Here is a 10,601-nt window from a genome sequence, read left to right as displayed (position 1 = left end):
CCGACAAACCAACTTCATGCGATAATCACCTTTTACTATAAACCAACAGATGGCGTTGAATGATTCAAATGTAGTTTTTTCTTTTTTATTCAGAAAAAAACACACCATATTTTATCTTTTGTGTATCGAAATTTTTCACATTTATTCCACAATTTTATTCATCTTTGGTTCAGTTTTTATTCGATTTTTTAGTAACATTAATGTTCCACTAATTAAACATAAACATATTGGATATTGAGTCTCTTGAATCTTGAATGGTTATAACTAAAATGAGAAATTGAAAAATAAATTATTTTGTTTCGAATGTGTGTCAATTTGTGTTCCATACTTAAAAATATAACAAAATTTTGGTATAACAAAAATGAGTATAAAAACGAGTAAAACTTCCCAAAAAGGCGTTTTTATCTTTCCTTCTTTTTTTTACATCTTCGTTCTAGAAGAGAAGAACTTAAAAATAATAGCAATGGCTTCTTAATCAAGTCTCTTACAATAAACAATTACATATACACTATTTTAATGCTTAAATGCTGATTATGTGGCCTTTATGTTATGATTTTTCGAGTAAATCACGTTTTATTTGGCGTCTCCTTTATTTGGTTGTTCTTTTGAAAGTGATTTCGATTGCTGTGATAGTTTTTCGAACGTTTTGTTCGCCTGTTTATATGGCACGTTAGCAATTCCCAATAAGCCTGGCGATATTCCGATGACATCAGCACATAAACGATGGGATTTATACACGGGGTAAGATAAATTAAAATGTAGCCCATCATATGGAACACGGGAATATTGTGTAATGATCGAATTATTTTGGTAGATGTAATAGGCAAATAACACGTTACAAATGAGACAAAAATTACTAATATCATTTTGAGTAAGCGGCGATCTTTTGTTGTCATCCGACCAGGATACAATATCGATGCACCCGATGTATTTGTCATTCCGGATGTTTTGCGAGATGTTGAACTACCAATGGTACAACTACTGCCCGACAAATTGCCCTTCTCACGATTGCTTCGTTTCGATCGACGAATTGAGCTGGTGTATGAGCGTTTCATGCGTCTGTTCAAAATGGTAAATTCATCAATATTTGCTTCAATAAAATCAAGCAAAGGTCTTATTCATTTATTACCTTGGTGGACTTTCGTTATCCAGGTGCAAATCAATGCCAGAGCTAGACGATGGCTCCACTTGTACGGCAAGAATTTGTAAGCAATTGTTATTGCTTTTTATGTGATAAACCTGAAATTAAAATTGAGTTTTGATGTTATCATAGCTGGTAAATTTCATTTAAACCATAAAAACATACATGATTATTTTCTGTTGAGCTGGTGCTTTCTTCGATTGCTGAATCGACCGTATCTTGAGTCATTTTCACAATATAATCTCGATCACATGAATTATGTCGCTCACCATTCGCTTCAATGAATTCTACCGTCCGACTGATGCTGACATTACTGAGATTTCGATCGTTGGCCGTTAATTTATACTCTTCGTTGCCCTGTTGAGTTTTTCGCAATGCCGACAATGTCGGTGGATAGTCATTGCCAATAGCAGCATCAATGAATTTCATTGCAGTTTTTATATCACCATGACTCTGACTATGTGATAGCAATGTGGATGAATTGTCACTTTCCAGCAAATTCTTTTCGCTAAAACGCTTTTTTTCATTTCGTTCGCTGGAACTTCCATTAACATCATCGGATTTTGGTAACAATTGAACGTCAGTACCATCACTCACATTCTTATTATTGTTTGTTGCGTAGAGTTTTTTACATTGGTTGTTATTTTGTGTTCGCGTACCCAACGTACTTCCAGTGTCATGTGAACGCAACGCCGTTTTTCGTACAATGTAGAAAATACGCGCATAGCAAACTACAATCGAGATACATGGCAATAGGAATGCCATTATGAATAGAAATTCTTTTGGTGAAGTGTCTGGAAAATTGAACCGCCGCCAACCGTGATGAATATGGTTTCATCAGTATCAGCATTAGAATTTGTAGATCGATGTTATTGTCGTCGTCGTCGTCGCCGTCGCCATTATTTGAATATTTGTGATACAAATAAAATTGACATAATTGGTGTCAAAGAAAAGAGCAATAAAAAAGAAAACAAAAACTATTTAGTCAAATATTCCGAATTACTTTGGATTTGTTGTGAATAAATTGAAACCGAATTGTCGTTGTTACTCACTATTTTTATCTGGTAGAATAGAGCATGAACCAATGGTGCGATCTAATCCAAATTCACCCCATTTCCCTTGCCATGTGGGGATCAATGTACAAAACGCCCCCAACCATGTTCCTGCAACCATTAATCCTAAATACTTTCGGCGATAAATTCTAAACGAAAGCAATGAAAAAAAGAAGAATAAAATGCAAAAACTAAGTTGAAAGCACAATATTTTCCGCTATTTTTTATCGTTTTCTTATTTACTACGAAGTTTCGTCAACATTTATTGCCTTATAAAATTTCTCACTCGGAATAACATTCTGTTTTATAGTTTTAATACTTAGGCGAGTTTTACTCCATTCAAAACCTTCAATTGAGTTTTGCGTTTTCTAAAAACGCACATTGTTTGAGTGTGGTTAATTGAAGAAAACTATACCTATTGGCGATTTGTAAAGGGAATTTCCACAAAGGTTTTGAAATATGGAGAAAGAATGTGTCTGAAAGAAGGTCTGCTTCAATGCATGACATATTCGAAATTCAAAGAATCAAAATAATGAAAAATTCTTTGTGAAAAACTCCAAAAGAAAAAGTGTGAGTTGAGAAAAAATTCGATTATAATTTTTGCCTTTCATGCTTCTGAAAAATGTTTTGAATGCATTGCAAAGCATAAATTGTGGCGAATACTCAGAACGCTGTTGTGTAGCTAAGGCGCCATTGCATCATTTTACCTAATCGACGTGATCAAGATATGCCAGTTATTGTGTGCTTTTATGTGAATCCTTTTTTATCATCGATGGATAATGAATTCAGCTCAAGGCAACAAAATTTTTATATGAAAGCAAAACAGATTCTTGATTAAAAACTTAAGCTCTGCAAAACTAAATGACTTAGTGTGGCAAACATACAAATCCACAGAAATTGGGAAAGCAAGAAAAAAGTACCTGGTTGATGCTTTGAAATCCATTTAACGAATTACACCACCACTGAATTTATACATATTTAAATTGCGATGGAAATTGATTAAAACTTGATTCAATTTTTCTATATTAGGTCATAGGTTCATTCTTCTTGTCTCCCCTATATTTTCTCTTTTTTATTACTCATTATCAGAATGCAACAGAAGTGATCATAAAATAGGATTTAAGTTGCATAACATGAACAACAACAAGAATAATGACGCGCTCTATAAGTTTGATTAAAGTGGAAAAATGTATCGATATTCTCAGTGAACGAAAAAATAAAAGTAAAATACGATATAACGATTGAACAAAATCACTATTCGCGAGAAACGAGAATTTATTGTGTTTGCATTTTCTATTGTGTGTACCTAAGGGTCAAGACTAAAAGTCCATTTAGAATTGATTGCAATACAAGTTACGTCTGATTTTCATCCTTTTCTTTTTTCATGCTTGCCAATTGATTGAGGTTGGTTCAGCTTCATTTATTTTTATGAAAATGTACTTTGACGTCATTGTTTCCATGTTTTTTTATATAGTATAGTTCCGTCTTTCAGTTTTAATGAAGCTGGAAACAACATATATATTTTATGTGTTCCCTGGTGAGGAGGTACAAAAGTATTCACTTTTGGTGGCTGCAAACCCATCGAGGGCTTCGGATTGCCTCATATGCCTTAAAGAAGATATGGCGCTGATCTGATGTGATTTATGAATGAAACATGAAAAATTTCTTCTACAAAAATTTCTCCTCACTTTTTAAACTTTAAATAGAATAATAGCTACACAGGAGGAGAGCAAAGAGTGAATGAACGAATATGTGTATAACTGTGTAAGTATATGATATATACAGAATCCATTTGTTAAATAAACAAAACTTTTTGCTTTATTTCAACCTGTGCACAATTTTCAACCTACATTCACTTGTGATTTTCTCGAAAATTGTCGTTCAAACAAATGAAAATAAATTTAAATTGAACGCTCCAAACGAGAATTATATTTTATTAGTTTTCCATTAAGCTGATCTAGGATTTAAAAAGGATGGATTTCACCATTATATCAAAAATATCAAGCATATTGCCAACGGTGACAGTTCTGCGAACATTGAAATATGTTTCACTGCCACTTAAGCATCATGGATCATAAATTTTTTAATATTTTTTGATATCGAGAAAAAAATGTTCAAATGAACTTATTGCAAATTTTATGAACAAATTTTAGATAGAAGCTGATTATTTATATCATCGCAATGAATTATCATCATATCATATCATAATAATAAAAGTGGTAGTATGGAATATCGCCATAAAAATTCTTTCGGTTTTTATTTCACAATAAAACATTTATATCATATTTGGTGGCGCATCAAAACTTTGAACTATCGCTAATGCACTCGTTTAATCTGGATAATGCAGCAAAACAATTATTTTTTAATGTTCTCTATAGGAACTTTTTTTTTATTTCTATCAGGCAACCAAAAGGCCTTTGATCACCAGTAAATTTTCATTTCAAAATATCGCACTCGCTAGTACTGAGAATAAATCAGCATTAACGATGAGCACGAGCAATGGTGAAGGTCGATGATTTATGATTTTTTATCGCATTTTTATTCACTCTTTTAATGCACTACAATTAATTATTCAATTTCATAGTGCTTTCTCGCATTAAAAAGTTTGAATAACTGTTGTAATCGTATGTGTTAAGCCAATAGGTCACCAATTTTTCATGAATAATTCGAAATTTATTTCATATCGACATTTTATTTATGACTTTTTTCTCGATATTTTCAAATGAGAAAAAAAGATCCAACCAAATTGGGCTGAAATAAAAACTCGACCTATATTTTGAAACTATAAGAGTGTAAACAACTCCATACAAAATACAAGTCGAGTTTTATTTTGACCCAATCAATTCACACTTTAACTGAAAAATGAAACAAAACAATCCCAATGCTTTGAGGAGCAAAAACGTATTACACTGTATCCCTTATCGCTTGAGAAAATCCAATATTTTCGATTATCACTGGAAATGTCTACGTGTAGAAATATGACGTTCAAGCATTACGAATCTCAATGTGTTCATCATGAAGCGATTGCTGTTTTTGATGGTGTGGCTGTGTGCTTTCGCCTTTTCAAATGCTCGGCATTTTGTGTGCTCAGTTCTAAGAACATCCCATTTGTGTATGTCGTTTGAGATGAAGTATTTGCTTGAATGCTGCTATATCGATAAAGTAGCAAACATTATAAACGCAATGATTATAATTTATTCGTGCACATATCATACATACATTCTCCGTAAGAGACAGAACAAACTGTGTGAGTTTTATCTATTGATTTTCAATACATTTTATTCGTATGATGTTGAAAACATTCAGAAAAATTGTATTTTTCGTTTGTGAAAACGCTTTTCACGTTGATATCTTGCCGGCATCGATGTCCTGTATATTTATTACTCATAAAGTCTAATACATCGGAATACGATGAAAAAGTGTGTAACGCGATTGTGATTTTCCATCTTGTGCATTGCGACACTCGATAACACATACAAAAACCATCGTTGAATTGAAGTGGTTCATTCACACTTATATTGCTAGTATTAGTTATTAGCATTTTTGGATTTTTATATATAATTAATCCAAGAGGATTAATAGTTAGTCCCAATGGATTAAATTATTATTTTATAATTATAAACATATTTTTGTTTTAAAATTCATGCGTATTCTCTAGCGAGCGCCAAAAACATCATCTTACCTACTATTCTCTCACTTCATACGAAAGAATAACAACAATTGTATGGCAACACTCAAACGGCAACTATATGAAAGTAAACTACTACACACGCATCACTTCTACTGGCGAGTCAGTCGTTGAACGTCGCTCGTATACATCTTTCCACTGAATCGCCAGTAAAAGTGATGCGTGTGTAGTAGTTGACTCTCATATAGTTGACGTTTGAGTGTAATCAAACAATTGTTGGTATTCTTTGGTATGAAGTTGAAAGAATAGTATAAGATGATGTTTTTGATGCTGGCTAGAGAATGTGCATGAATTTTAAAATAAAAATATGTTTATAATTATAAAAAAATAACTTAATCCCTTGGGACTAACTATTAATCCTTTTGGATTAATTATATTTAAAAATCCCAAAGTGCTAAAAATTAATACTAGCGATATAAGTGTGTTGTATAGGAGGTTGTAAGCAGCATAAGAGTGATTAATAAACGGATTGTGGACTACCAAATTGAGCGCCAATTCAAGCCACATCCTCGAACACAAAGTTGAACGATGTTTTTTTCGCTTACTCCAACTTTTCAATCACAAAGAGCTCACTGCTTACAAATCGATTTCCGACTATAAAGCTACACTTGGCTTTGATTTTTCTCTACTGCTTTTGCTGCATGTAAGCCAGTAGCTTTCTATTGGATTCAATTATTTTTTTCGACTATGTTCAATTTTCTGTAATTTTTCCATATATTCATGAAGTCCCGCAGTGTAATTCATTGAATTGAGATGTTGAAAGCTTTGGATTTCGGTACGGTCTGAACATTCAACGAAATACGATGCTTTTTGCTAATTAAAAAGATGCGTACATGTTGTTTCAGCAATGAATTATGTATTCAACTGAATCGTTCCGAGACAACAAAAATATAGATAGAGTGAGCTAAACAATCATGTTTTCATAAATATTCATAACAATGAGCAATAGGAAGAAAAAGCTAAAACCAAATCTTCATTAAGACTGACTAATTATTTGAATTTGTGCCCTCATCATTAGGGTAAAAAAATGCAACAGTTCGTTTAGCATTCGAAATAAATATATGAAATGTAATAAATATTCAAATCGTGCAACTCTTCAATAAGAAATCATATTCAGTGACTGAAATGGTAACGAAACATCATCACATACACATAATAATCATATATTTTTGTATTATATCATTTGGAATGGGTATGCTCTCATGTGATTTAACAAATCCAAACTATTCACGCATGGGGAAATTCACGTGGGAAATATTTTGAGACATGCATGTTCGTCTGATTACATGTTGGTGGTAAAAGATTATATGTTGTTTGAACGCATTTCAATTTCAGACAAATTGAAATTTGTTTCGTCTATCTATAGTCAGAATAAATTTGCGTCTAACCAAATATATACTATGGAAAAATACAATTTAATAAAAAGACGTTTTTTTTTCAATTGTTACCTTGGATAAATTCTTGGGTGACCGATCATCACATATCGATTAATAGTAATGGCCAGTACTGTAAATAATGAAACGGCTAATAAACCATATCGTAACAGTGGATATAAACGACAAAGTAGTTCGCCATGTGTCCAAGCTCGATTCCAAAATGTGCTCGCTGCCAATGGCAAATTAAAGCAGCAAAACAGTAAATCCGATAACGAGAGATTTATGATGAATACAGCAGTTGCATTGCGAACCTGTAACGATATCACAAAAATCAAAATGAATTGGTTAGTGGAATGTTGAATACTCTCGCGCTTTTCGCATTCACTCCATCTCTATCTCTTCGTTAGTTGGTCAAATGTTGTACGATAAAGTTTTATTATGCAGAAAATAAAAATTGTGTTTAATGGTTCATTTTACGATGAAATTGTTTGGCCGGAGCCGATTGTGGAGAGGAGCCTAGATAACATGAAAATGAAATTTTATTTACAATTGTGAAAACTTCAATTTTAAACTCAAACAAAACTTACAGAATTGTAGCGATAAGCACTCTTCAATATATGTGCCCCACACACTGCAAACAAGGACATACACAAATACACGATTTAACAGCATACAATTCACAAATCAAAATCGTTTATTTTACTCATATTTACGTAGGATTTTTTATAAAATGATATTCAATGATTTTTTTTTGCAACACAAATAATATATTCAAACAGTTTGATGTCATGCTGCGACTACACTGGATATTAGTTCCATTTAATGTTTGTTTGTGTGAGCGTTTCAAATCGGTTTACAACGCGATGGTAAACCACATGCATTAATTCGAAAAATCCTCCGGACTTGATTCAATTGATGTAAAAAGCAATAAGTAGATTATGGTAGCTTTATAGTGCCCCGGAAACAATGCTAAACATGTGTTATCCCTAACAAAATGTTGGAAAAAATCGAATCCCTTGAATCTTTTGCGCTCTGTACGATGCCAATGTTTGAAAACACATATATTGATTTGATTGTGATAGATGGATCCGCTTTGTTGGAATCTCTCGGCTAACACATTTTTCTCTCTCTAACCATTGAGAGCGGAAGCATTGGCTGCGAAAAAATTATTGTGTTTCTATGAAAAATTGATACGGAATTATTGCCATATATGGCAATGGAAAATTCTTTATGTATTTTCATCGTTTTTTAGGTTGGCCAAACCATGGTATAAACCATAAACCATCAATATGGTTAACATGTTCATTATTCAAGAATAACTCGGCACCGGAAAAAAGGTCAAGTGTGCGGGAAAACGCAAAGTGTCGAAAATATATAAAAAGTCAATCTATTTTCAACGGAGAAGGAGATTGATAGGTGAGTAGCCTAGTGAATAGCACATTCATTTCCATTGTAATTTAAAATGAAGGAGACATATACATACATATTTATTTTTCTAATTTCACTTTTCCCAAAATTGTATTAAGTAGACACAGTCTACGGTTTCAAGTAATAAAAATATAATTTTTACAACAGGATAGTTACTATTACAATAAGTACTCATGTTCAATTGTTCAATAAGATCTAGAATGCTCGACATTTTATTTCCATTTTAAATACATTAGAAATAAATGTCAAGTATACTGGGAAACCAGCATACAATAAGTGAAAACTTGAAATTTTCAAAAAATCTGCATAATTCCATCAAGTTCTTCAAAAACTTTTCATACATTTTCGAAGGTAAAAAAATAAACAAGGGAATATTACACATTTTCATATATTGCTATATTATTTAGTTGTTACTCTCAAGTTTATTTTTGTTTCTCATATCGAAAATGTTTGTTTAAGTATTTTGTTGGGCCATGCGTACACTGTCTATTAGACTGTGAAAATAATAGCTCATGGTAAACACTTTTTCTCTGGAATTGAAATGAACATCAAGAGGAAAAATGTTTTTCAACCAGTTTTGAGGTATAGAGACTTTTTGGTGCTTTGAATTCATATGTATGTTAAAAAAGAGACCTGCTTAGGAGAAGAAGATGGAGAAGAAAATCAAAATAAAATGCACGATGTTCCATGAGTGTAAAAGAGAGTTCAAACGCATCGATTACAAATAATTTTATGGCTGAAAGTACATCGGTACAACTGCATGAAGTAATGCAAAGTAATACATCAACATTATCCACAAGACCACATTCATTTTCAATATACATAAATTTGGCGAAACAATTCAAGTATGCAGCGAACAATCTGAAACAATCTACTGTCTGAAGAGTCTTGTAAAATGAAAAAATAATAAAATATTTTCAATTTCGGAACTAGTTATAATTGAATTCATTTGATTCAAATTGGTTGTAGGAATACTAGACGATGAGAACAATTGCAAGTGGCGAGTGAAAGAAATACCATGATGATACACCGAATCAAACTCATTCGATAAGCAATTCAAACTTTACAAACCATTACACACTCCATTACCACAGGCCAAGAGAGAAATATAGAGAATGAAGTGGAGGTGAAAGAAGCGAGACGGAGAGGTAACATTAAAATCAATTGCAGCATACACAAACTGAACGAAAGTTCATTTAAAAGGAAAGCTTTTAATGCAAAACACATTATAGTCCAAAAGCCGGCAAACAACAAGGAGAATGAGGTGGAGTCGCGTTGGTGTACACGTTACTGTTATCTAGTCAGAATCAGTAGCAATGAACTTTCAATTAAATTTTCGTAAAATAACCAATTGAACCGATTATGAATGTCTGCAAGTACTTTCATGGATGAACAGGCAAATTTATCGTGTTTTGTCGTCGTCGCTTTTACAAAGTTTGTATTTCCATGTGTCTGCGGATCCGTTCAAAATGAGATAAGAATGAAATGCGACCATTAAATGAGAATTACAAACAAAGGAATTATTTTTTTCTTGTAAAATTACTTTCATTTCTGGTAAATCTTCTTAGCGCTCACAAAACCATTTGATTGCAAACACACAGTGAATTTATCTGAATGTATACAGATGTGACATTGGTTATAGTAATTTGAACATAGTAGTTTATCATCAAGCACAAAGGTCATTTGTGAAAATTATCTCATACATGCATATATAATATATATGCAATTGAGATCTGACTGATATAAAAGCCATGTCTGTTGAAAAATTGATGTCCTCGAATATTTTAACAACAATTTCCGCTGTAATGAGCTTTTTTTACCATCATTGATAAAGTTTTCTTTTGCCTTTTGTCCTCCGCACAAGAAGAAACCGAAAAAAAATACAAATAAAAAATGGACCGTTAATGAAGCAAATA

At 32.5% G+C, this 10,601-nt stretch overlaps 1 protein-coding gene across 1 annotated transcript; it reads right to left on the bottom strand.

The window, feature by feature from the left end:
- Positions 1-246: 246 nt before the first annotated feature.
- Positions 247-7,583, bottom strand: LOC116349961. The gene is made up of 5 exons (XM_031781659.1): positions 7,330-7,583; positions 2,194-2,342; positions 1,307-1,935; positions 1,130-1,239; positions 247-1,059 (listed from the first exon to the last, which is right to left on the bottom strand). The coding sequence occupies exons 1-5, from the start codon at positions 7,356-7,358 to the stop codon at positions 567-569; spliced, it is 1,410 nt and encodes a 469-aa protein (XP_031637519.1). The 5' UTR covers positions 7,359-7,583; the 3' UTR covers positions 247-566.
- Between the last annotated feature and the right edge of the window lie 3,018 nt (positions 7,584-10,601).

This window comes from Contarinia nasturtii, unplaced genomic scaffold (genome assembly GCF_009176525.2).
Source record: "Contarinia nasturtii isolate CC-2019 unplaced genomic scaffold, AAFC_CNas_1.1 Cnas_scaffold_3175, whole genome shotgun sequence".
NCBI classification, from domain to species: domain Eukaryota; kingdom Metazoa; phylum Arthropoda; class Insecta; order Diptera; family Cecidomyiidae; genus Contarinia; species Contarinia nasturtii.
The sequence above is the reverse complement of the archived record's forward strand: the minus strand, read 5'-3'. Positions and strand labels throughout refer to the sequence as shown.